General features: G+C 45.7%; 2 protein-coding genes across 3 annotated transcripts; one reads left to right on the top strand and one right to left on the bottom strand.

Annotated features, from left to right (window-relative positions):
* Nucleotides 1-202: 202 nt before the first annotated feature.
* LOC149271126 (ras-related and estrogen-regulated growth inhibitor-like) lies at nt 203-2436 on the bottom strand. 2 transcript variants are annotated; one of them, XM_089507603.1, is made up of 4 exons: nt 2376-2436; nt 2038-2094; nt 1612-1685; nt 203-610 (listed from the first exon to the last, which is right to left on the bottom strand). In XM_089507603.1, the coding sequence occupies exons 1-4, from the start codon at nt 2434-2436 to the stop codon at nt 203-205; spliced, it is 600 nt and encodes a 199-aa protein (XP_089363729.1). The 2 variants fall into 2 exon arrangements, with proteins under 2 accessions (XP_089363729.1, XP_089363730.1); XM_089507604.1 differs by lacking the exon at nt 2038-2094.
* Nucleotides 2437-14719: 12283 nt separating this feature from the next.
* Nucleotides 14720-25855, top strand: LOC149271125 (receptor-type tyrosine-protein phosphatase O-like). Its single transcript, XM_089507600.1, has 11 exons — nt 14720-14794; nt 15329-16102; nt 18156-18429; nt 19211-19369; nt 19638-19790; nt 20430-20693; nt 21377-21538; nt 22556-22608; nt 23530-23650; nt 24260-24453; nt 25736-25855. The coding sequence occupies exons 1-11, from the start codon at nt 14720-14722 to the stop codon at nt 25853-25855; spliced, it is 2349 nt and encodes a 782-aa protein (XP_089363726.1).
* Nucleotides 25856-26713: the final 858 nt, after the last annotated feature.

The following is a 26713-nucleotide window of genomic DNA, read 5'->3' as shown; positions in this document are numbered from 1 at the left end:
AGTTTGCGGCGGGTGCGGAACATCTTGTTATTTTTAACATTTAGAACACAAAGCTGTTCCATGATTGTGCCAGGACATAAATAATGAGGTTATTCCCACTGAACAACTTGAAAAGCATTACCATTAAAACATATCATTTCTGCGGGGTGCAAGGAAAGGTTTCCGCAGCAGCAGGTGCCGCGCCGGCGGCTTCACCAGATCTTCAGCTGCTGATTTTAGTTAGCATTTTGTTAATCGCTTGTTTCACGTGGGTGGTAGAGCTTCTCCTCCTGGTCTTTCCCTGGACCATTTTCCGACGTCTTACTTCTCGGCACAGCTCGTAAAAGGCCTCGGTGATGTTTCCTTCGCCCGTGCAGGCCGAGCACTCGTAGAAGGCACACGCGAGCTCCGCAGCCAGTTTTTCTCCCTCTTCAGTGGTAACTTGTCTAGAATGATCCAGATCAGCTTTATTCCCAACCAAGATCAGCGTAACATTCTTCGGCTTTTTAACGTCATCTAGTAGATTCTTAAAAGGTAAAACTTCCTCGAAGCTCCCTCTGTCGGTGATATCATAGACAACGATGAAGCCTTCTCCCCAGCGCACATGGCCCTCTCTCTGGATAGGATCCTCCTGTAGAAGAAGACGCGGAGAAATGAATGGAATCATTGGCTGGATGGTTGTGTCTTTATTAGCGCAATATATTACTAATGAGCTCTGATAATAAGTTCTGTAACACGTAAGGAAAGCCTGAAACCTACGCACGCCTGGGACCCCTCCGGACAGCCTCCCGACACTCTGGGTCTCTGGCACATTTCTCTCTTTTTCCAGGCAGGGGAGCGGTGTTTGGCCGAACTCCCTTCCACTTAAAACCGCCTGGGCGAGAAGAGGGAGAGCTACGGCTAGTAAACCCAGGGAATGACTAAGTGGCCCTGGCAAGGAAGTTTGGAAAAGAGGCATTAAGAGTTAAGCGTGGCAGGCAGTCAGCGCTGTGCTTTGTATAGGGCAAAAAGGGGAACTTGCCCCAAGACCCACACTTAGGACCTCTCACTCCTACCTGTCCTGCTCCAAGATAATGGCTCCCCAGGGGCCGAACATAGTCATTAACACAGTGCCAGCCGCATGGGACACCGAGTCAGGGACCCCTGGGGGCTTCTGCAGGCTGCTTATGGTACAAGTGGCCCTGCTTTCCACCCCGGCCGCTGGGAAGTCACCCTGGGGCCTGCGCCCAACCAGCCAGTAACAGATTGTTCGTGTAATAAAATGGAATAATAGCCATTCCTAAATCTTTAGCGCTAATAAGCGAAAGCGCATTACAGAAAAATCGCATTCGTGCTTCAGCAGAGAGAGTGACGAGCCGACAGCCAAGGACAGCTTTTCTTTTCAGAGCGGCTGCTGGCGTGGGATGATTGTTCTGCAGAAACACGACGTTCGTTAGAAAATGAACAATATCCGGTGCGTTTGCGCTGCACAAACCCTGACCATCGAGCTGCTGGGGGCTACAAAGGCCGGGCCGCCTACCGCCAGCCGCGTTTCTGCCCTTTCCATGCAGGTAACGAAGCGATTCCCACCCGTCCCCTGACCCCAGCGCTTCTACGAATGAATCGCCGAGCCACCGACACGGGAACATTCACCTGCCCGGCCGTATCAAGCAGCTCCATGGAAACAACTTCATCGTCAATGGTGGCCTGATGCCGATACGTCGACTCTAAAGATAGAAAAAAGAATCGATTAGAAACACGCAGAGTTTTAAAAATCATTTCAGATTAGAAACCGGCTCGGGGATTCGCCATTCCCGTTTCTATACATTTCATTCATAACGCATACATTATTCATCATCACCACAGCGTCAATCTGCAGCCTGCCACCTCCCCCGGAAAGATGTTCAATGTATCTTCCTGCCCTTTAACCTCACATCATAAAACACATTCCCGTCTATCTCTGTAAAACTAATCATCAACCACAATGACGAAAGAGAGGCGACTGGAACGGACCCCCACTTAACGAGCCAGACTTACTCTCAGAATGAGAATATTTAGAGAAAAATGAATAAATCTCACCTAAGGTTGGATCGTATTCCCAAATGAAGCGTTTGGTTAGAAATCTCACCACGAGAGCTACGGAAAGAGAAAGAAAGTCCGGCAGATATTTACTGATGGAGTCATGGACTGGTGGTGCTCTTGGGGGGCACTCATCGGGGGGGGAGCAGGGGCACTCATGGGGGGGGGGCAGGGGCACTCATGGGGGGGGCAGGGGCACTCATCGGGGGGGAGGAACCCAAGTCTTCCAGTAATTCTCTCTCTCAATGTCTCCTCACCTTCTCCGACCACTTCCGGCCAAGTAGGGGTTAAGGGGGGGCAGTGCTACATGGACCCCCCGAGGTAACAATAAGACTCACCAGACTTCCCCACCCCCGCTCTCCCAAACACGGCCACTTTCACTTCTGCGCTTTTCGCCATTTCGTCGAAGGAAACGATTTCTTGACGGATTTCGAGCTGCTCAGCGATCCTCTCCCATCCTGCATCACAGAGACACATACTGTATACATCACACAGGGCCGGCTCGCTGATATAACCATACATCATACAGGGCCGGCTCGCTGCTATAACCATACATCACACAGGGCCGGCTCGCTGATATAAACATACATCACACAGGGCCAGCTCGCTGATATAACCATACATCACACAGGGCCGGCTCGCTGATACAACTATACATCACACAGGGGGCCGGCAGGCTGATATAACTATACATCACACAGGGGGCCGGCTCGCTGATTTATCTATACATTATACAGGGGGCCAGTCACTGATTTATCTATACATTACACAGGGGGCCGGCTCGCTGATTTAGCTATACATTATACAGGGGGCCAGCTCCCCGATTTATCTATACATTATACAGGGGGCCGGTCATGGATTTATCTATACATTATACAGGGGGCCAGTCACTGATTTATCTATACATCACACAGGGGGGCCGGCACGCTGATATAACTATACATTATACAGGGGGCCGGGTCACTGATTTATCTATACATTATACAGGGGGCCGGCTCGCTGATTTATCTATGCATTATGCAGGGCAGACCTTTATAGTTTATACCCACCCTGACAAAGAATAAGCCCCCGTGCACACACCTGCTGATACCAGGGTCTGTACGCGTGGATCCGATAATAAACCTGCGATTGTCTCCTCCACGAACCTGTAATACACCGTGTGCAGCCACCGCAAAGAACCCACTGCCCACGGGCTCCGGTGACTGCTGCAGCCGCTGCTCCGATCCTGGAGTCAGGCGCCTCCTGCCGGAGACTGCGGGGAAAACCCGGACCGGACTTCACGCTAGACCTGAACCTGGATCACGTGATGCGTAAGCGGGGAGCGCAAACCAAATCCTTCCGAGGAGGGAAGTAAAAACCCCAAAACCTCCATGAAAAAGGGTTGTATCGGTTACCGATGGGAAGCTTCATACAAGCAGATGATACCCCAGTGTGCGGGGGCTGAGCTGAGGTGATACCCCAGGGTGCGAGGGTCTCGGCTGTGGTGATACCCCAGGGTGCCAGGGGCTGAGCTGAGGTGATACCCCAGGGCTTTTTCTTAAGATTAGCAAAATGTGCCTTAGACCTGGAAATGTGATAATAATCATATAATGTTACAATTTTTAGTGGATTTTGCAGAGTTCTCACACAAATATATCTCCCTGCAAAATTAGATACGTTTATTAAACAAATTAAAGGTAAATATCCGCTCATTTCTAGCAAATTACCTTTTATAACATTTCTGCATATATTACAAAATTCCACCGTTGGACCAACACATTTACACTGCACATATCTCACACACACACACCCCTATATAATATCTTACAATATGGTGCATTTTTACTGTGGAAATTTAAAGATATAGCACCCCAAATAGCAGTGCAGTACTTGATAAATGTCATATTTCAACATTCTACATGGAATTAAAAAAAATTCCCCCATTGGACCAATACAGTTACACTGCAGATATCTCAAACACAACCCCCTCTATTATTTCTGAGAATATGGTGCATTTTTACTGTGGAAATTTAAAGCTATAGCGCCCCAAATATCATCCCAGTAGACAGCAACTGGCATTTTTCAGCATTCTACAGAGGGTTAAAAAAAATTCCCCCATTGGACCAATACAGTTACACTGCAGATATCTCAAACACATGCCCCTCTATTATTTCTGAGAATATGGTGCATTTTTACTGTGGAAATTTAAAGCTATAGCTCCCCAAATATCATCCCAGGAGACAGCAACTGGCATTTTTCAGCATTCTATAGAGGGTTAAAAAAAAATTCCCCATTGGACCAATACAGTTACACTGCACATATCTCAAACACATGCCCCTCTATTATTTCTGAGAATATGGTGCATTTTTACTGTGGAAATTTAAAGCTATAGCGCCCCAAATATCCTCCCAGTAGACAGCAACTGGCATTTTTCAGCATTCTACAGAGGGTTAAAAAAAAATTCCCCATTGGACCAATACAGTTACACTGCACATATCTCAAACACAACCCCCTCTATTATTTCTGAGAATATGGTGCATTTTTACTGTGGAAATTTAAAGCTATAGCGCCCCAAATATCATCCCAGTAGACAGCAACTGGCATTTTTCAGCATTCTACAGAGGGTTAAAAAAAATTCCCCCATTGGACCAATACAGTTACACTGCAGATATCTCAAACACATGCCCCTCTATTATTTCTGAGAATATGGTGCATTTTTACTGTGGAAATTTAAAGCTATAGCACCCCAAATATCATCCCAGTAGACAGCAACTGGCATTTTTCAGCATTCTACAGAGGGTTAAAAAAAATTTCCCCATTGGACCAATACAGTTACACTGCAGATATCTCAAACACATGCCCCTCTATTATTTCTAAGAATATGGTGCATGTTTACTGTGGAAATGTAAAGCTATAGCGCCCCAAATATCCCAGGAGAAAGCAACTGGCATTTTTCAGCATTCTATAGAAGGTTAAAAAAAAATCCCCATTGGACCAATACAGTTACACTGCACATATCTCAAACACATGCCCCTCTATTATTTCTGAGAATATGGTGCATTTTTACTGTGGAAATTTAAAGCTATAGCGCCCCAAATATCATCCCAGTAGACAGCAACTGGCATTTTTCAGCATTCTACAGAGGGTTAAAAAAAATTCCCCCATTGGACCAATACAGTTACACTGCACATATCTCAAACACAACCCCCTCTATTATTTCTGAGAATATGGTGCATTTTTACTGTGGAAATTTAAAGCTATAGTGCCCAAAATATCATCCCAGTAGACAGCAACTGGCATTTTTCAGCATTCTACAGAGGGTTAAAAAAAATTCCCCCATTGGACCAATACAGTTACACTGCAGATATCTCATACACATGCCCCTCTATTATTTCTGAGAATATGGTGCATTTTTACTGTGGAAATTTAAAGCTATAGCGCCCCAAATATCATCCCAGTAGACAGCAACTGGCATTTTTCAGCATTCTACAGAGGGTTAAAAAAAATTCCCCCATTGGACCAATACAGTTACACTGCAGATATCTCAAACACATTCCCCTCTATTATTTCTGAGAATATGATGCATTTTTACTGTGGAAATTTAAAGCTATAGTGCCCCAAATATCATCCCAGTACACAGCAACTGGCATTTTTCAGCATTCTACAGAGGGTTAAAAAAAAATTCCCCATTGGACCACTACAGTTACACTGCAGATATCTCAAACACAACCCCCTCTATTATTTCTGAGAATATGGTGCATTTTTACTGTGGAAATTTAAAGCTATAGTGCCCCAAATATCATCCCAGTAGACAGCAACTGGCATTTTTCAGCATTCTACAGAGGGTTAAAAAAAATTCCCCCATTGGACCAATACAGTTACACTGCAGATATCTCAAACACAACCCCCTCTATTATTTCTGAGAATATGGTGCATTTTTACTGTGGAAATTTACAGCTATAGCACCCCAAATATCATCCCAGTAGACAGCAACTGGCATTTTTCAGCATTCTACAGAGGGTTAAAAAAAATTCCCCCATTGGACCAATACAGTTACACTGCAGATATCTCAAACTGGCATATTTCTGAGAATATGGTGCATTTTTACTGTGGAAATTTAAAGCTATAGCTCCCCAAATATCATCCCAGGAGACAGCAACTGGCATTTTTCAGCATTCTATAGAGGGTTAAAAAAAAATTCCCCATTGGACCAATACAGTTACACTGCACATATCTCAAACACATGCCCCTCTATTATTTCTGAGAATATGGTGCATTTTTACTGTGGAAATATAAAGCTATAGCGCCCCAAATATCCTCCCAGTAGACAGCAACTGGAATTTTTCAGCATTCTACAGAGGGTTAAAAAAAAATTCCCCCATTGGACCAATACAGTTACACTGCACATATCTCAAACACAACCCCCTCTATTATTTCTGAGAATATGGTGCATTTTTACAGTGGAAATTTAAAGCTATAGCGCCCCAAATATCATCCCAGTAGACAGCAACTGGCATTTTTCAGCATTCTACAGAGGGTTAAAAAAAATTCCCCCATTGGACCAATACAGTTACACTGCACATATCTCAAACACAACCCCCTCTATTATTTCTGAGAATATGGTGCATTTTTACTGTGGAAATTTAAAGCTATAGGGCCCCAAATATCTGCCCAGTACACAGCAACCGTAATTTTTCAACATTCTACATGGGGTTAAAAAAAATTCCCCCATTGGACCAATACAGTTACACTGTATATATCTCAAACACATAACCCTCTATTATTTCTGAGAATATGGTGCATTTTTACTGTGGAAATTTAAAGCTTTAGTGCCCCAAATATCAGCCCAGTACACAGGAACCGTCATTTTTCAACATTCTACAGGGGGTTAAAAAAATTTTCCCCATTGGACCAATACAGTTACACTGCAGATATCTCAAACACATGCCCCTCTATTATTTCTGAGAATATGGTGCATTTTTACTGTGGAAATTTAAAGCTATAGGGCCCCAAATATCAGCCCAGTAGACAGCAACCTTCATTTTTCAACATTCTACATGGGGTTAAAAAAAATTTCCCCATTGGACCAATACAGTTACACTGCAGATATCTCAAACACATGCCCCTCTATTATTTCTGAGAATATGGTGCATTTTTACTGTGGAAATTTAAAGCTTATAGGGCCCCAAATATCAGCCCAGTAGACAGCAACCGTCATTTTTCAACATTCTACAGGGGGTTAAAAAAAATTTCCCCATTGGACCAATACAGTTACACTGCAGATATCTCAAACACATGCCCCTCTATTATTTCTGAGAATATGGTGCATTTTTACTGTGGAAATTTAAAGCTATAGCGCCCCAAATATTAGCCCAATATATAGAAAATGGGATTTTTAAAAAATCTAGACGGTTAAAAAAAATTCCTCCATTGGACCAATTCAGTTACAGTACAAATATCTCAAACACACCATCCTCTATTATTTCTGAGAATATGGTGCATTTTTACTGTGGAAATTTAAAGCTATAGCGCCCCAAATATCATCCCAGTAGACAGCAACTGGCATTTTTCAGCATTCTACGGAGGGTTAAAAAAAATATTTATATCATTTAACCCATTAACGACCTTTGCCGGTTCAGGACCGTCACGGAAAGACGGTCACTTAACGACCTTTGACGGTCCACCTCCTAAACTTCAATGGTGTCGCCAGAATGCCTCGATCAGGAGGCATTCAGGGACACCAAACACTTACCCTGGGATGGACTGTGACCGCTCAGGAGAGCGGTCACAGCCGCCGCTGCCGGTGATCTTCACCATCGGCAAGATGGCGACCGTCCTGAAAAAAAAAATAATAAAGACGAAAAATTTCGCTAGATGGTCTCCAGACCCTCTAGAGAACTCTGGCTCCACTTGCAGGTTGAATACAGGTACTGCACTCAACCATGCAAGTCAATGGAGCCCAGCTTTCTAATCACAATGTGATTAGTAAAATATAAAAAAAAAAAGGAAAATAAAAGCTTAAAAAAAACATTTAAAAATAATTATGCAGTGATGTCACCAGAGGAACCATCCAGTACCAGCAAAATGTGTAAAAAAAATAAATAAATAAAAATTAAAAAAAAAAAAGTTTATTATTTTGAGCAAGTCCTAAAATCTCAACATACAAAGAGTTAAAATAAAAGCACTTCAAATAACCAAGGGGTGTCTAATTTAATAAAAAATGGCTTGATGGGGTAAATTGGAGTGGCCTGTCTCAAAAATAGGGCATAGGTACAGACTGACCAAAATAGAGAAAAAAAGCGCACTTCCCAAATGTGGGATTTTAAATCTCAAACAACCCGACAAACCCATGCATGTGTGAACACACATTGGGGGGTTGTTTGATAGTGACGCATACCAGGAGCTATGAATTCATTCCTGAAGTACAATTTGTGTGGAAAAAAATACAAAATAAAATTTTGGGAAAGACAGGTAGTAGAATCTCATGCATAAAAGGGTTAAAATACCAGCATTTGAAATACTTTGTGGTGTCTAGTTTTCAAAAATATATGGTTTGATGGGGTAAATTGAAGTAGTCTGCTTCAAAGATGATCCAAAGAGGATATAGAGGCAGAATGACCAAAAGACTACCTGAATTACGCATGTCCCAAAAGTAGCCTTTTACCAGCCAAACAATCTGACAAACCTATACATGTGGGGTATCACCATACTCAGGAGATGTTGCTGAACACATATTGGGGGGTTGTTTGACAGTGACATATACCAGGACCTTTATATTTATAACTAAATTACACTATAGCTTTATATTTCCACAGTAAAAATGCACCATATTCTCAGAAATAATAGAGGGGCATGTGTTTGAGATATCTGCAGTGTAACTGTATTGGTACAATGGGGGATTTTTTTTAACCCTCTCTAGAATGTTGAAAAATCCCATTAGCTGTCCACTGGGATGATATTTGGGGCGCCATAGCTTTAAATTTTCACAGTAAAAATGCACCATATTCTCAGAAATCATAGAGAATGGTGTGTTTGAGATATTTGCACTGTAACTAAATTGGTCCAATGGAGGAATTTTTTTTAACCCTCTGTAGATTTTAGAAAAATCCCATTTGCTATGAATTGGGCTAATATTTGGGGCGCTATAGCTTTAAATTTCCACAGTAAAAATGCACCATATTCTCAGAAATAATAGCGGGGCATGTGTTTGAGATATCTGCAGTGTAACTGTATTGGTCCAATGGGGAATTATTTTTTAACCCCCCCTGTAGAATGTTGAAAAATGGCAGTTACTGTCTACTGGGCTGATATTTGGGGCGCTATAGCTTTAAATTTCCACAGTAAAAATGCACCATATTCTCAGAAATAATAGAGGGGCATGTGTTTGAGATGTCTGCAGTGTAACTGTATTGGTCCAATGGGGGAATTTTTTTTAACCCTCTGTAGAATGCTAAAAAATGCCAGTTGCTGTCTACTGGGATGATATTTGGGGTGCTATAGCTTTAAATTTCCACAGTAAAAATGCACCATATTCTCAGAAATAATAGAGAATGGTGTGTTTGAGATACTTGCACTGTAACTGAATTGGTCCAATGGAGGAATTTTTTTCAACCCTCTGTAGATTTTTGAAAAATCCCATTTGCTATGAATTGGGCTAATATTTGGGGCGCTATAGCTTTAAATTTCCACAGTAAAAATGCACCATATTCTCAGAAATAATAGAGGGGCATGTGTTTGAGATATCTGCAGTGTAACTGTATTGGTCCAATGGGGGAATTTTTTTTAACCCTCTGTAGAATGCTGAAAAATGCCAGTTGCTGTCTACTGGGATGATATTTGGGGCGCTATAGCTTTAAATTTCCACAGTAAAAATGCACCATATTCTCAGAAATAATAGAGGGGGTTGTGTTTGAGATATCTGCAGTGTAACTGTATTGGTCCAATGGGGGAATTTTTTTTAATTCCATGTAGAATGTTGAAATATGACATTTATCAAGTACTGCACTGCTATTTGGGGTGCTATATCTTTAAATTTCCACAGTAAAAATGCACCATATTGTAAGATATTATATAGGGGTGTGTGTGTGTGAGATATGTGCAGTGTAAATGTGTTGGTCCAACGGTGGAATTTTGTAATATATGCAGAAATGTTATAAAAGGTAATTTGCTAGAAATGAGCGGATATTTACCTTTAATTTGTTTAATAAACGTATCTAATTTTGCAGGGAGATATATTTGTGTGAGAACTCTGCAAAATCCACTAAAAATTGTAACATTATATGATTTTTATCACATTTCCAGGTCTAAGGCAGATTTTGCTAATCTTAAGAAAAAGCGTCTGATGGCATGACCACTGATTTGAAACTGTCTGATAGCTTGACTCCAGTGGGTGCGAGGGGCTCGGCTGAGGTGATACCCCAGGGTGCGAGGGCTGAGCTGAGGTGATACCCCAGGGTGCGAGGGCTGAGCTGAGGTGATACCCCAGGGTGCGAGGGTCTCGGCTGTGGTGATACCCCAGGGTGCCAGGGGCTCGGCTGTGGTGATACCCCAGGGTGCGAGGGTCTCGGCTGTGGTGATACCCCAGGGTGCCAGGGGCTCGGCTGTGGTGATACCCCAGGGTGCGAGGGGCTGGGCTGTGGTGATACCCCAGGGTGCCAGGGGCTCGGCTGTGGTGATACCCCAGGGTGCGAGGGGCTCAGCTGAGGTGATACCCCAGGGTGCGAGGGGCTCGGCTGTGGTGATACCCCAGGGTGCGAGGGGCTCGGCTGTGGTGATACCCCAGGGTGGGAGGGGCTCGGCTGAGGTGATACCCCAGGGTGCGAGGGGCTCGGCTGAGGTGATACCGCAGGGTGCCAGGGGCTCGGCTGTGGTGATACCCCAGGGTGCGAGGGGCTCGGCTGTGGTGATACCCCAGGGTGCGAGGGGCTCGGCCAGGCCCGGACTGGGACAAAAAATAGGCCCGGGCATTTGAGACTGAGCAGCCCATTTTTATTTATTTATTTATTTATATGCCAGAGATGCCACTGTGCCCCCTGATATCCCTTATACCTCCTATATGACACTCTGTCCCGTGATCGAAAAACTGACAGCGCTAAAATAGGTATGAAAATATATGCTTTAATAAATAGACAAAAAAAATAGATAATACATAATACAATATCAATATATATATATAAATATATGGACAATACAAGCAATAAATCAAATATTACAGCAATCAAAAAAAAATAAAAAAAAATTCAAGAATGCACATAATTAATAGATCCCGAAAAAATTATATCTGCCCACCAGGGGTTAATATATCAACAGAAGAAACATGGGACAAATAAGCAAAAAAATAAAGATAATACTCCAGGCTAAGCTTACCCAGTGGTGCTTATTTGCCCTGTTTTTCTTCTGTTGATATATTAACCCCTGTTGGGGCAGATGGAAGTGAAGTAGTGGAAGTTGCGCACTAAAATCCAAATTCCCCGCAGCACTGCAGGGGACCTGGATCCTCTCTCGCAGCCAGTCACAAACTAAGAAACTCAGACCACGCCAACTGAATTGCGGCGCTCAGCCAATCTTCTAGGCTGAGCAATGTGACTAAAAAAAGTCATCATACACGGGACCCCTGAAGCCACAATCTAGTGCCACAAATCCTTTTTAATAAGATACGCAGGTTGAAATAAGAGTAAATAACACAATACCTTTACTTTTGCTGGGCCTAGAATGTTTTGACCTCTGAAGTGACAAATTCAGGAGGGCGTTTTATCTCTGGATAAGTAAAAATTAAATAGTTCAATTTAATCCTACAGAAAGTAAAGAGCCAGAAAACCGATGACTAAATACACATCAGGACAGGCTCTGCCACCCAGTCAGTCACACACACACACACAAGGACAGGCTCTGCCACACCAACACCTAAACACAAACACCAGGACAGGCTCTGCCACACTGACACCCGCATCCGGAGGGTTTCCACGGACGCTTTCCCTTTGATTTAGGTGATGGCCGCAGCTGGCTCTCTTGTGTATTGATGCTGCCAGCCCCCACGTGTATTTATGCACTCAAGAGAGCAGCCCCACTTTAGTATTGATTTATGTGATGCACTGATGCCCCAGCCAGCACTCGCTTGTGAATTAATGCCCCCACACCCTTGCGTATTGCCCCGTCAGCCAGCCCTACATTGTGTATTTATGCCAGCCACCCCCCTTAGTATCAAATCAGACCTGGCACCCAGACCTGCCTAGGACCCAGATTGGAAGAATAGGACTTGCCATCTTTGGCCCCAAAACAGCCCGCCTGTGGCATCTTTGGCCCCAAAACAGCCCGCCTGTGGCGTCTTTGGCCCCAAAACAGCCCGCCTGTGGCATCTTTGGCCCCAAAACAGCCCGCCTGTGGCATCTTTGGCCCCATAACAGCCCGCCTGTGGCATCTTTGGCCCCATAACAGCCCGCCTGTGGCATATTTGGCCCCAAAACAGCCCGCCTGCGGCATCTTTGGCCCCAAAACAGCCCGCCTGCGGCATCTTTGGCCCCAAAACAGCCCGCCTGCGGCATCTTTGGCCCCAAAACAGCCCGCCTGTGGCATCTTTGGCCACATAACAGCCCGCCTGTGGCATCTTTGACCCCATAACAGCCCGCCTGTGGCATCTTTGGCCCAAAAACAGCCCGCCTGCGGCATCTTTGGCCCCAAAACAGCCCGCCTGTGGCATCTTTGCCACCAAAACACCTGCCTGTGGCATCTTTGCCACCAAAACAGCCTGCCTGTGATATCTTTGCCCCCCTTACACATCCATGCTATCACACACACACATATTAATTCACAAATATTTACTCACTAATTCACAGATAATCCATTCACTCATTCAGATATTCATACATTGATACTCATTAATTCCCTCATTCAGACACTCATTTACATATACTCATTCACAAACATTCATTCACTCACTCCTTCACAGATACTCATTAATTCACTCACTCAATCTCAAACACTCCTTCATGCAGCCTCCCCTTACCTGAACAACTGAAGATTTAAAGAGTACGTGCCGCTCGGCGCTCGCAGACCAACCTGTTCTTCTGCACAGGAGGAAGCAGATGCGCAGCAGGGTCATGTGACGTACGTCACGTACGTCACGTGATTCTTTTGGATTCCTGCGTCCCCGGCATCCTCGGCTAGCCAGTAAGTAGCGGGCCCCCGCGGAATTAATCGTGGGGGTTGCACGGGCCCCCTAGAGTGGCGGGCCCGGTCGCAGCTGCTGCAGGGTTAAGGGGCAGGTGCCCCTTTTGCCCTGCGTTATAGACGGCCGTAGAGGCCCAGTCAGTCCGGTCCTGACTGGGCCTATTTTAAGGTAGGGGCTTGGAGCTGCAGCTCCATCAGCCCCTAAATCAATCCGGCCCTGCCGCGGCCCGGCCCACCGGGCAAATGCCCGGTGTGCCCGATGGCCAGTCCGGGCCTGGGCTCGGCTGAGGTGATACCCCAGGGTGCGAGGGGCTCGGCTGAGGTGATACCGCAGGGTGCCAGGGGCTCGGCTGTGGTGATACCGCAGGGTGCCAGGGGCTCGGCTGTGGTGATACCCCAGGGTGCCAGGGGCTCGGCTGTGGTGATACCCCAGGGTGCGAGGGGCTCGGCTGTGGTGATACCCCAGGGTGCGAGGGGCTCGGCTTAGGTGATACCCCAGGGTGCGAGGGGCTCGGGTGGAACATTATTCTTCCTGCAGGGCCCTTGGGCGACAGATCCTAAGCATCATTCCACTGGAGTGCGGGCATCGTGGAAAAGAGCAATTGTGCCCGATTGTTATATAATCACTCGTCACCCGCCAAAGGGTTAAACCGGTAAGTGATTATTATATGGGACGGTGACATCGGCCAATCACTCGTCACCCCTCAAAGGGTTAAACCAGTAAGGGGTTATTACCGGTAAGTGATTATTATAGGGTTAATTAGCGCAGGATGTGAGGATTCCTCCGACACTCCGTCACTCGCTGGCCTCAAGCCTGACGTTTTACCATAGAGCTGCCCGTATACCTGCCAGGTGTCCCTGTTTAGTTTGGCCAGTCCCTTTCCCAAATGCCAGTGTCTGTAATCCCTTTACTGATTATTCAGATTTGCTGCCCAACCAATCCCCCCCCCATGCCCCTCTTTTCTAGGAGGTCAGAATGTTTGCTGGGTATGAGGGTATCGCAGGGTTCTACAGCCCTAAAAGCCCCCATAATGTGTATAGAAACAACAGGAAACGGCTTTATACATTAAAAGGGGTAAATTTGGGACTGTGTAATGCCTGACATGGAGTGATGTCACTGTGGGGAGGGATAATGTTGGACTGTGTAAAGCCTGACATGGAGTGACGTCACTGTGGGGAGAGATAATGTTGGACTGTGTAAAGCCTGACATGGAGTGATGTCACTGTGGGGAGGGATAATGTGGGACTGTGTAAAGCCTGACATGGAGTGATGTCACTGTGGGGAGGGATAATGTGGGACTGTGTAAAGCCTGACATGAAGTGATGTCACTGTGGGGAGGGATGATGCCCTCCCTTGTGCACTCTGTGATTTGGTTGAGCTGCAGGATGGGGCGCAGGCTCTGATGTCCCTGTCTGTCTCCATCCATCACGGCTGATCCTCAGGCTGCCCGTCCCTGTCTCCGGCTCATGTGATCCCCGCAGGCTTCTTCCCATCACGCATCTGGAGAGAAGCCTTTTGTGCTGATTCTTGACTTCAATGGTGGTGAGCGTGCAGCCTGGGGCTGGCAGCTCCATGATCCTCCTGCTGCTCTGTCTGCTCTTCTCCATCCAGGTAAGAGATCCCCTGTCGGGGTCTGAGATAAAGATGCCCTTTTTATGATGCAGGATGATGAAGGACAATGAGGATGCTGTGGGGTGTAGCCCAGGGGCCGGTGTGTGGACAGCTTTCATTGGATCGCTGTCTGCATCTTCATTTATCTGTCATCCAATGCACACAAATAATGTATGGCATGTAGATTCGGTAACTATTTGCTATTTCCACTCGTTGTGCTTTTCTTTCTTTTTCTTGTGGCGCCCGGCCGGGTTATCGGCGGTGCCGGTTAATCTGCTTCTTTAGAATAAGATCTGTTTTTCCATAAATGATCAGGCTGAGCCGGTACCGTCTATAATAGACTTGTAGATTTCTATGTATATCCTTATTATTCCAGATTTCTTTGTTATTTGTATTACTCTCCCTGTTGCCCCTGTTCCTTTTATAAGGTGGCACCAGGGGGGGTATATGCAGCCCACCAATGGGGTGTTTATTATAAGGAAGCCCAGCTGGATTACTTAGAAGGAACATAAAAATCTACTCTCTCTTCCTTAGCCTCAAGTCATCTTCTTGAACCTGTACCCCACACCAAACCTCACATCTGTACCCCCCACCATACCTCACACCTGTACCCCGCACCTATATCCTGTGCCTGTACCCCACATCAAACCTCACGCCTGTACCCCACGCCTGTACCCCCACCAAACCTCACACCTGTACCCCCACCAAACCTCACACCTGTACCCCCACCAAACCTCACACCTGTACCCCCACCAAACCTCACACCTGTACCCCCGCCTGTACCCCACACCTATACCCTGTGCTTGTACCCCACACCAAACTTCACACCTGTACCCCATGCATGTACCCCCCACCAAACCTCACACCTGTACCCCCACCAAACCTCACACCTGTACCCCCTGCCTGTACCCCACACCAAACTTCAAACCTGTACCCCATGCCTGTATCCCACACCAAACTTCAAACCTGTACCCCATGCCTGTACCCCCCACCAAACCTCACACCTGTACCCCCACCAAACCTCACACCTGTACCCCGCACCTATATCCTGTGCCTGTACCCCACACCAAACCTCACGCCTGTACCCCACACCTGTACCCCCCACCAAACCTCACACCTGTACCCCCCACCTGTACCCCCCACCAAACCTCACACCTGTACCCCACACCTGTACCCCCCACCAAACCTCACGCCTGTACCCCACACCTGTACCCCCCACCAAACCTCACACCTGTACCCCCCACCAAACCTCACACCTGTACCCCCCACCAAACTTTACACCTGTACCCCCCACCAAACCTCACACCTGTACCCTGTGTACTGTACTCAGCAGTAATATTAACTTTGAATTTAACTCAGCTTAACCCCTCGTACACTGATCCAGGGAGCTGTCTTTCAGTACTTGCTCTACAAGGTTTCCCAGAAAACTAAAGTGAATTTACAAAGTGTGGTCGTTCATTTACTGTGAGAGCCGATAATTATTTGAGATTCCAGCCACATATTTTCTCAGTCAAGCTGGAGTCTCAATTAATCACTGATTTGCTGGTGGATAAGCTGAACAGCCTCCCAGCAGAGGTGGTAGAGGGTAATACAGTGAGGGTTACTTTTATCTCCCCTTCCGTTCCGTGAGATTCCGGTCTCTGAATTAATGTGTTTGGGGTAAATATCTGGGCCTCTAACCGCAAGGACCGGCACATGCGCCGAGCCAAGCGCTTTCTGAGTGACCGTAAGGCTCGGGACTCCCTGGGAGAGGAGGGGTCGCCCTTCACTTTTTAATTAAGACTTATTCTAAACAACCAAAAATTGGGTTTATTTAAAAAAAAACAGATTTAAACCCAAAGGAGCCGTTTTATTGTGGGTCACGACGCGCATCATTATTCATCTAAATAACAAAAATAATAATTAAGATAATCATCATTCTGAAAACGTGTTATTTTTTTACAATAAAATCTACGGTTTCGCTTGCTATGAACATTACTTTTAAAATCCGATCCTATTTCTAAGCCTCCGAGCCGTGAAATATCTCTGAACTTCAAACTATTTTCTAATTAGAAGAGGAGACAAAAAACAACCCCCCCCAGCCTCGGTGGCTTCTCAGAGCCCACGGACATTCCCAAAAGAATGTGCCAGTCGGCAGCTTTAACTGTTTACATTTAATAAGGTTCAGCAGGGCTGTTACAGGGAAAGAAGCTGCCCCCGTGGAGGGGTCACTGAGCGAAGGGTGGGGGCATTTATTATAGCCATATAATTCTAACAGATGATTTGTACCCTTCAGGTGTAAGCGTGTACCCCCCAGGGTAAGTAGCCGGATCCAAAGGCGTAAACAGGCTAGAAAGCAGAACCGATATGCTGGATTCGCTGAAGGACAAGGTCCTGTTGTACAGCGCTGTGGAATATGACGGCGCTATTTAAGCCAATTAATAATATGTGTGACCTGGAACATCTGTGTTCCTGTGGGGCCGGAGGCAGGACTGCCATTGATGCTCTACTTGTGTAGGGCTTTGTCTGGTATGCCTGCGTGGGGCCGATGGTGGCCAAACAATGGCATTAACAGGGTTCCCAAAAAAGACTTCTTCCCAAAGTTTAGTGTTCATACATTCTAATAACTGCCTCGACAGAGGGCAAATTACTATCGCCTCCATAACAGTGATATCATCACATACTGCGTATTATTGTCCGCGTAGGGGGTCAGAGGCTGCCATGGAATGGAAAGAAGTTTTACTTTACTGAGAGGGTGGTAGATAAGTGGATCAGCCTCCAAGCAGAAGTGGTAGAGGGTAATACCGTGATGGTATAGACATATGGCTCCTGAATCTAAGACGAGATTGAGTTAGGTTTGAGTCTTTACAGCAGGAGAAACAGACGACTAGCGGGGGCCGGATGGGGCCGATCTGCTGAAAGCTTAAGATATCTCCTAAGCTGATATATTCGCAGTGTGAAGGTGGTGGAGACGTTCCGACGCTTTACAGAGTAAATTCCCAGTTTTGTAAGTAGGTCAGGCATTCTCGGATATGGCAGCCGAGCCGGGTTTGTAATCTCAGCGATATTCGTGTTACGGAGCTTTAAAAGCCGCCTGGAATCGGTGAGACCCCAATCCCCCCCCCCCCGGCGCTGCCTCCAGAAAGGGGAGAAATCAAGTCAGTTCTGGAAATGGAACACATAAAATCCACCTGTTATTCTGTTGCTAGGCAACTGGGCCTCGCACTGCTGTCTGGCACTCGGCAGCCTTTTGATTGGGTGCTTTTCGCAGACACAATGGGGACCTTAATCTGCCCCGGTGCCCCTCTGCTGATGTGTTACTCTGTGCTGTACAGCGTATCGCTGCTTTTACCTTCTGATGACTGTTGCTTGTTCTCTGTAGGATGTGTCCATGTTTCACGTGGCCGTTACCGATAACAACCGTATCATCATTTCCTTGGAACACTCTGATGTAACCAACTCCTCGTCCGTATACGTCGTCAAAATAACCGGGGAATCCAAGAATTATTTTTTCCAGTTTGAAGAATTCAGCAGCTCGTTACCTGTGCCTTTGGTTTTTAATGCGACGTACCATGGCCTTTATTACATCATCACGCTGATGGCAATCAATTCCAACATGGCGTCCAGGCCTGTGAAATCGCTAACCGTGCTGACGAGTAAGTGCCTTTCTGTCCCGTAATTACCCTCTCTGTGCACATTCGGTGTCCTGCTGGAGGTCGGAGAAGTCGCGTTACTTAGTGTATTCCAGTGGAATTAAGTTGGTCCCACTATATACAGGGCCAAGCTGTAAAGCTCTTTAGTTTGGGGGTGCGGTTGAACCGGGTAACAGCCCCGGCGTGTCGGGTCACCCGTATTCGGTGGTGGCTGCACGCGATTCCTCTTACCTAGTATCGAGCTTTTCCTTTGGTGTCCATCTGCAAACTGAGCGTCCTTGAAATGCGTCATGCTTTGGCCGCTCGCATGTCATGCATGTGTCGGTGCGGGCCGTGTGCCCCCGCACGTCACTGGCGTCTCCAGGCTTGGCACCGAAGCCTCATTCAGTCAGTGCTTAGAGATTCTGCTCCCCGTGCTTGGGGTTCCTGATTTATTTTGGACTTCGGACATTTTGGCACGCGTTGCCTGTGAGCCGGACCCTCGGCTACTTCCATGGATTCCGCTTATGTTTGCCGCCTGCCCTGACCTTTTGGAACAATATGACTATTGCCGGCCTGAGCTTCTCAGTAAAACGTAGAGACGGCAGGATGCCCCCCCAGACCTGCTTTCGTGCCAGATGTGTTTCACGGTGGGAAAATGATGGGAAATGTTATAGCGCGCGCCATCCGTTCCTTGCTAATGTCTACCAAACTAGATACGAGCAACTTGGGATGCCTGATTCAGCGAATTCCTCGTCCCGTGTTCACATGTTAATCCGGTTTCTTTCCTTTTTCTGCTTCACAGAACCTCTTCCGGTCAACAAAGTTTCCATTCATGATTATAAACCTTCCCCAGAAACAGGAGTCGTATTCGAAGTGCAATATCCCGAAAAATACAATGTCTTTACAAGAGTAAATATAAGTTACTGGGAAGGTCAAACTTTCCATGCAATGTTATATAAAGGTACGATCCTCCTATACCACTGTGAAAAGTATGAGTGACTCCTGTAAACCCCCCCCCCCGTTATCAGTTTGTATGTAACTAACATGCGCAGTAACTGCTGCAATATGAAGCATGTTGTCTTATGTAGTATACTGTCTATTACACAGCGCGATAACTGCTGCACTGTAGATATGTTCTTTGGAGTCTTATTTTGAAACGGTATATTATTATTATTATATATTATGAGTATTTGTTGGGAGCCATGTTGATGTTAAAGTCTACTTTACAGATTTCCTGAAAGGTAAAACGGTGTTCAATCACTGGCTGCCCGGCGTGTGTTACAGTAACGTCACTCTCCAGCTGCTGTCGGAAGCCGCGTTTAATAAGAGCACCTTAGTGGAATACAGCGGCATTGGCCACGAGCCGCAGCGGCACAGGACAGGTAAGAGGATGGCACGCTGTTACAGGATTGCCACGTCATTAAACAGACCTCGAGCTTCACGGTAGCCCCAGCCCCGGGGTCAGGCAATAAAATCTCTCGATCCCACCGGTGGCTTCACAAACTGTAGCCAAAACCATGGAACAATCCGTCTGCCCTTTATGTCCATAACCCTGATCTGTAGCCTCCCTCGGCACATTATGTCCTCATCCCGATATCTGAACCCCACTGCCCTGACGGCCAAATGCCTTTTCTTGCTGCACCCCAACCGTAACGCATTATCCTACCCTTTGTTAGTTCTCGTATCCGCACCCTAATACCCTAAACCTCAAGCAGTAGTATTATTAGTGTTCAGATCATTTTTGACTTTTGACCGTATTTGCTTCCTTTAGACTCATTTCGCATTTGACTACCGGAAAAGTGAATTCATGTTTTTTTCTCAGTAAATGTTCAGCCTGATGATTCACATTAGGCTTTAAAGATTTGAATTTCATCCATATTTTAGCTGTAGTCGCCTCTAAACTAAGAGGCGATGGAGCCCCAGGCGAACTTAGTTCACACAATTTACTTTTATTTTTATTAGATTTACCTTTTTTTCTAGCTACCCTACCACTTATTTTATCATTTTGTTGTTTTTTTCAGTCCCGTATCCACCCAGAAATATCTCAATACATATCGTAACCGTGAATGAGAGCAGCGCCGATGAACCCGGTGGCAATAATTCAGAAGAAATCCAACCCGGTCAGCTCGCTGTCATTGAGAGCTCCGCCAGGCCCATGTCTGATAATGGGGTGATAGGGAACACGTCTTCTAACTGGAATTATCATTCGACAAACGATTCTGAGCTGGAAACAACACCGTCGTCTGATTGGCTGGCCAATGAAACCGTCACACTGGATAATGAAGGTTTTGTGAATGAAATTCCTTCAGATGATGAAAATCCTACGGTTTCAAGCCTATTAACTGACCATTTCACGAATCACTCTTCTTCGCCCCATTTCAAGGTCTCCATAAGTTGGCTTCCTCCAAAAGCTGCCACTTCCTTAGATGGCTTTAATATATACATCCAGAGAGATGGTACGTATGGAAACATAATGCTGCCGACACACATTTTTAGTCTTTGTGTCCTGGATTAATCATTTTCATTATTATGCAATGAAAACTAGAAGTTTATTCGCTAAACTGTGAGTTACAGGCAAGATGAAGGGAGAAAAAACAATAATGATACTTTTTTTCTTGACTGATGCATCTTTTAGTGAAATAAATGGGGTTTTACTTTGGTGCACGTTTGTTGTGCTGAATGCGCATGCACAGAGTTTGGGTACTTTTTGCCATTTGGATGGTCCATGGCTGGACCATTCCATTGGTGGTCATCCTGAAGCGAGCTGGTGGCCGTTTGAGCTGCACACTTCCTTACATACCCTGTAGTGTACATGTATACTTATGCCGCCTGCACGCTGCAAGCCTGTAGAAGCGTGTTGTAGCGTGTTACATTTCATCTGATTCTACGAACAATATGTTACGAGCTGAGCCGGTCCCTTCTGCTCTGTAACCTGAAATTAGTGTTTTTCTTTCTTTATTTATTTGAGGTGGCGCCACAAACATTTCCACGGTGGATGAAAACACTCATGGATTTGCCATTCTATTGAAAGAGCCAGGAAAGTACAAGCTGACGGTAACATCTTTCAGCTCCTCGGGTGCCTGCGATATTCGAGAGAGCAACAAAGCCAAAGCCATAAACTTTTACATCAGTAAGTGTGCTTCTGGTTACGTTTCTTGTGGGAACGCTGGCATTTTCCTGGTTTGTAATGGCATTCATTTTTAAATGCAAGAATGCCTGGATATAGGTTATTAAAGATAACAAAAGCCCACCTATAAACACATTGTTCCATAGAACGTCCCAAATCTTCCCGAGGGTCAGACCTTGGTCCTTGTTACGGCCCAGGCAGTCAGGGCCTCCTGTCCTTAGGCACAGGGTACATACCTAGCAGTGGGGGCAATTACCTGAGTTTACCCTGTGTGCGCGTTGCCTTGCGGCCCCTTAGGGAAGCTACCCCTCTGACTGTTGTAGCTTCGATTCTCCGGGCTAGGCCATTAAAAACCCCCCAATAATGACACCGCACACCATAAATATGGATGAGAAAAGGCCACAGCCAATTTTATTTATTAGAGTCATTGTCACGCCAAAACCTGAAACAATAAACATCGGTGCGTTAACAAGGACAACGACTCAAACACCAACATGTAAATATATACAATAAAACACCCAAGCTTGCCCAGCAATCCAGGTACCAGAACCAAATGCCACTTAAGGAAGGGACATACCGAGATGCCCCCACCCTGACCTGAGGTTCCAGCACTGACAGCCAAGAACCTCCCACCAGATGTTACCAACCATTCACTTACCACCACATTAACCCCCTGGATACCTGGCAAGCTGCCGCCCCACAGACTGTGACAAACGACACAAACCTTCAAACAAAACAAAAAGGGAGGGAGGGTGGGACACGCAACCAGGTAAGCTAACCACAAAAAATGGTTCCTGAGCCCGGGAAAGCAGCCACTTATATAATCTACCCCCAACTCCACCCCCGAAATTCCCGCCAAAAAGCCCACCCCTCCTCCGCACAACAGTCAAGGCCCACTATAGCCCATGCTGGCCCCCCCGTGGGCATCATTCCCCTGCACAGGTTAGGGATCTTGGGGGATAACAGGGGGTCTGTGACGTCTCCTGCAGCTGTTTCTATTCCAATTTCCTCTGTTTAAAGGCCCCACCGGCGAATGGTTCGAGGAGCTCACAGAGAAACCAAAAGAAGTGAAAGTGAAGCTTTTAAATTCCACGGCTGCCCTGGTGTCATGGACATCGTCCTACTTGGAGAATAATGGAACAATAATATCCGTGATTTCACAAACATGCGCAAAACCAAAGGAAAACCAAAGGCTCGAGAAACATTATTGCAAAGAGGTAATTCCGATTTGTTCGGATGATTTGTCATTACAGGGGATTATCAGCCTGGACATGGGGACATTGCCTGTAAAATGTTCTAGGGCTAACCGTGATCTGCGAGAGGAATAAGTAGCCCTGGAAGGCAGCTGACATTTATCCCACACTAGCCTGCTTATTAATGAATTCATTACTGGGTTAGAGCATCTGATGAAAAGGGACTGTTTAGACCTAGAACCCTCTCCAGTCCATGCAAATAGGTCTCTCCAGATCCTACTTGGTACAGAACCCGTGAACCAGGCCTGAACTGGCCATCTGGCACACCAGACAAATATCCGGTTGGCCGCTGGCTAATAGCCGCACGTAGTCACCCTTGCTGTAGGAGGAGATTGCATCCTGCGATATGCTGCAGCCACCTGGATACTCGGACACTGTGAAAGAGGCTGCATGCACATCGTTTAGTGGCCACCGGCTGCTTCTTTATCTTCAGTCCGGCCCAGCTGTGAACTCCTCTGTATTCATGTGTGATTTCCCGCGATGCGCTACCAATGGTCGCAGTTTTTTTATACCCATCGGAGTCGGTGTTGCATGCTTTCGGATGGATTCCATCATTTCGCTTCCACCGGTTCCCTTCTTGGTATATTTAGATATTTGTATAAGAGCTCCTCTGGGGGGTTCACATGCTGCATCAGAGTAGTCGATGAGTTTGCCGGGCGGTAGGTGGATTGATGGCAGTTTAAGCTTCTGACGGTATAGGGGCTGCTCCTTCTATAACGTCACAAACATTTTCTCTTTTAGGTTAACTCTACCAGCGGTATCATCGGAAGCCTGGTGCCTGGCGCACAGTACAAAGTAGTGGTTTACCTGCAGAAACCCCCGCTGATCGGACCCCCGTCAGACCCAGTCATCTTTGCGATAGGTACAACCCTTTGCTGGATCCCACCGTGAGCTTGATGGTGCAAACCTTAGAGATCGTCAGTGGAACCGCAGTACCGTGTAGTCTTTACATTGTGGTTTGTTCTGTGCGTGCTCCGCGCGTGCTTTACGTTGCGGCGTGCTCCGCGCGTGCTTTACGTTGCGGCATGCTCCGCGCGTGCTTTACGTTGCGGCGTGCTCCGCGCGTGCTTTACGTTGCGGCGTGCTCCGCGCGTGCTTTACGTTGCGGCATGCTCCACGTTGCGGCGTGCTCCGCGCGGGCTTTACGTTGCGGCGTGCTCCGCGCCGGCTTTACGTTGCGGCGTGCTCCGGGCCGGCTTTACATTGCGGCGTGCTCTGTGCGTGCTCCGTGTAGGACGTACCGCGTGAAGCATAGTAACCTAGTATTTGCAGGCAGATCTATCAGTAAAGTCGAAGCTGCGGTGTGGATTGTGCTGCGTGGGCTGTACGGACGGCAGTATACCGAGTAACCTGTTCCACGTGAGCTGTACAGTGTAAACACGTGAATACACGCTGTAAACATATCGTTAATAATCCCAGATATTGTAAAGTGTGACGTGTTCTGGAAATGAGATGTTTTACTATCTTCTAGAACCCACCGGGGTAAAAGACCTGGTGCTGTACCCTCTGGGGCCGTCTGCGCTGGTGCTGAGCTGGACCAGGCCGTACTATAGCGTGTTCCGGAAATATATCGTGGAAATGTTTTACTTTAACCCCGCGACCATGACGTCAGAATGGACCCCTTACTATGAAATAGCAGCCACGGTGTCTTTAACAGCTTCGGTGGTAAGAGTCTCTTCCGTGATGTTTTTCTATAGAAAGATCCGTTTACCGTAATTTAACAATTTAACCCTAACGCAGACCAGAAGTGCAAAAAATGTCATAAAATATCTGTAGAGTTCTGATTCGCAGAGATTTTTATCTCACCGGTTATATTACAACTGCAACAATCCACCTTTCTTATATATATAAATATACCGTATATGTGTATAGATGTACGTGTATAGATATGTGTATAGATATACGGTATATGTGTATAGATGTACCGTATATGTGTATAGATGTACCGTATATGTGTATAGATGTACCGTATATGTGTATAGATGTACCGTATATGTGTATAGATATACGGTATATGTGTATAGATATACCGTATATGTGTATAGATATACGGTATATGTGTATAGATGTACCGTATATGTGTATAGATGTACCGTATATGTGTATAGATGTACCGTATATGTGTATAGATGTACGGTATATGTGTATAGATGTACCGTATATGTGTATAGATGTACCGTATATGTGTATAGATGTACCGTATATGTGTATAGATGTACCGTATATGTGTATAGATATACCGTATATGTGTATAGATGTACCGTATATGTGTATAGATGTACCGTATATGTGTATAGATGTACGGTATATGTGTATAGATGTACCGTATATGTGTATAGATGTACCGTATATGTGTATAGATGTACGGTATATGTGTATAGATGTACCGTATATGTGTATAGATGTACCGTATATGTGTATAGATGTACGGTATATGTGTATAGATGTACCGTATATGTGTATAGATGTACCGTATATGTGTATAGATGTACGGTATATGTGTATAGATGTACTGTATATGTGTATAGATGTACCGTATATGTGTATAGATGTACCGTATATGTGTATAGATATACCGTATATGTGTATAGATGTACGGCATATGTGTATAGATGTACCGTATATGTGTATAGATGTACCGTATATGTGTATAGATGTACCGTATATGTGTATAGATGTACCGTATATGTGTATAGATGTACCGTATATGTGTATAGATGTACCGTATATGTGTATAGATGTACCGTATATGTGTATAGATGTACCGTATATGTGTATAGATATAAATACATGTAGATTCTTTTGATACTTTTATAATAAACCAACTCTTAATCAGCAAATAATGAGGAAATAATTGCATGGAATTTTTTATTATTTTCTTTATCGTTCACATAAATGAAAAGAATTTACCGCAAAAGAAATCTAAAACCCCGTTTTCTTTTTGCAGAGAATCAGCGGCTTGCTGCCAGCCTGGTACTATAACTTCCGGGTAACCATGGTAACGTGGGGCGACCCTGAACGGAGCTGCTGCGACACGTCCGTTGTGAGCTTCATAACAGGCGAGTGAATCCCGTCTCTGTCTGTAAGGAATAAAGTTCCCTTTGGCTTTGCCGTCTTTCTCATAGGATAGCGTAACACGTATGTAGACACGTATGAGTAGGGGAGCCCACGTTACATTTGTATTGCCATAATTTATATGACGTGTGAAGTAAGCACTTGGGGCAGTTATCTGTCAGGGGAGGGGGGCCGGCAAGGTGGTCAGGGACTTCGTAATTGCAAGATTTTGGCCCATTGCGGTTTCACAGAGGCAGTTGCGATAGATTATATATATATATATATATATATCCCCTGTCCGCGCGGGAATATGTTATGTATATGTATGGATATAGACAGTGTCCAACCGCAGCTTCTTCTGCCCTCCCAGCCCCGGTTGCCCCTCGCAATGTTAGCGTGGAATATATCAACATGGTCGTGTACATCTCGTGGACGTACGGCGAAGACACCGTGGATCTCTCGCATTCGCGATTGCTGCATTGGCAAATTGTAGCAGATGGGAAGAAAAGAATTAAAAAAAGTGTATGTTTCAGCAATTTCTAGAATAAAAGCAATTCTTTATAAATTGTAATGTATTTATACCTTCCTTCCTGGTGACATTTATTGGGGCGTATAAAGAATGCTCAGGTATAAAACCATCCGGATTACGATTAGAGAATCGATACACTGAGCGATGCTGCGTGTGACGAAGGAACGGTGCATGGGCTGCGCCGCAGTGTAATGCAAGAAACTATGCCAACCCTAAAAAAAAAAAAATCAATTTATTCCTTAAAAATACAGTTGGCTTTTACTGTCTTTGCCAATCCGTGTAACCCATTGAAGAGGTACCCCTGGGATCTGTGTCTGGGGCGGAATTAGTTTAATGTAAACA

This window comes from Sceloporus occidentalis, unplaced genomic scaffold (assembly GCF_023333645.1).
Source record: "Sceloporus occidentalis isolate IW3139 unplaced genomic scaffold, rSceOcc1.0.p SCAF_557, whole genome shotgun sequence".
Classification (NCBI taxonomy): Eukaryota; Metazoa; Chordata; class Lepidosauria; order Squamata; family Phrynosomatidae; genus Sceloporus; species Sceloporus occidentalis.
This window is presented reverse-complemented; position numbering and strand designations above follow the sequence as displayed.

What these genes read in the sequence shown, in the direction of transcription:
- LOC149271125 (XM_089507600.1), top strand. Translation starts at nt 14,720, where the DNA reads ATGGTGGTGAGCGTGCAGCCTGGGGCTGGCAGCTCCATGATCCTCCTG. An exon ending in GCCGCAGCGGCACAGGACAG is followed by an intron (nt 19,791 to 20,429) that starts GTAAGAGGATGG and finishes TGTTTTTTTCAG; the next exon opens with TCCCGTATCCACCCAGAAAT. An exon ending in AGAAACCAAAAGAAGTGAAA is followed by an intron (nt 22,609 to 23,529) that starts GTGAAGCTTTTA and finishes TTTCTCTTTTAG; the next exon opens with GTTAACTCTACCAGCGGTAT.
- LOC149271126 (XM_089507603.1), bottom strand. Translation starts at nt 2,436, where the DNA reads ATGGCGAAAAGCGCAGAAGTGAAAGTGGCCGTGTTTGGGAGAGCGGGG. An exon ending in AGCGGGGGTGGGGAAGTCTG is followed by an intron (nt 2,095 to 2,375) that starts GTGAGTCTTATT and finishes CTCTTTCCGTAG; the next exon opens with CTCTCGTGGTGAGATTTCTA. An exon ending in TGCTTGATACGGCCGGGCAG is followed by an intron (nt 611 to 1,611) that starts GTGAATGTTCCC and finishes CTTCTTCTACAG; the next exon opens with GAGGATCCTATCCAGAGAGA.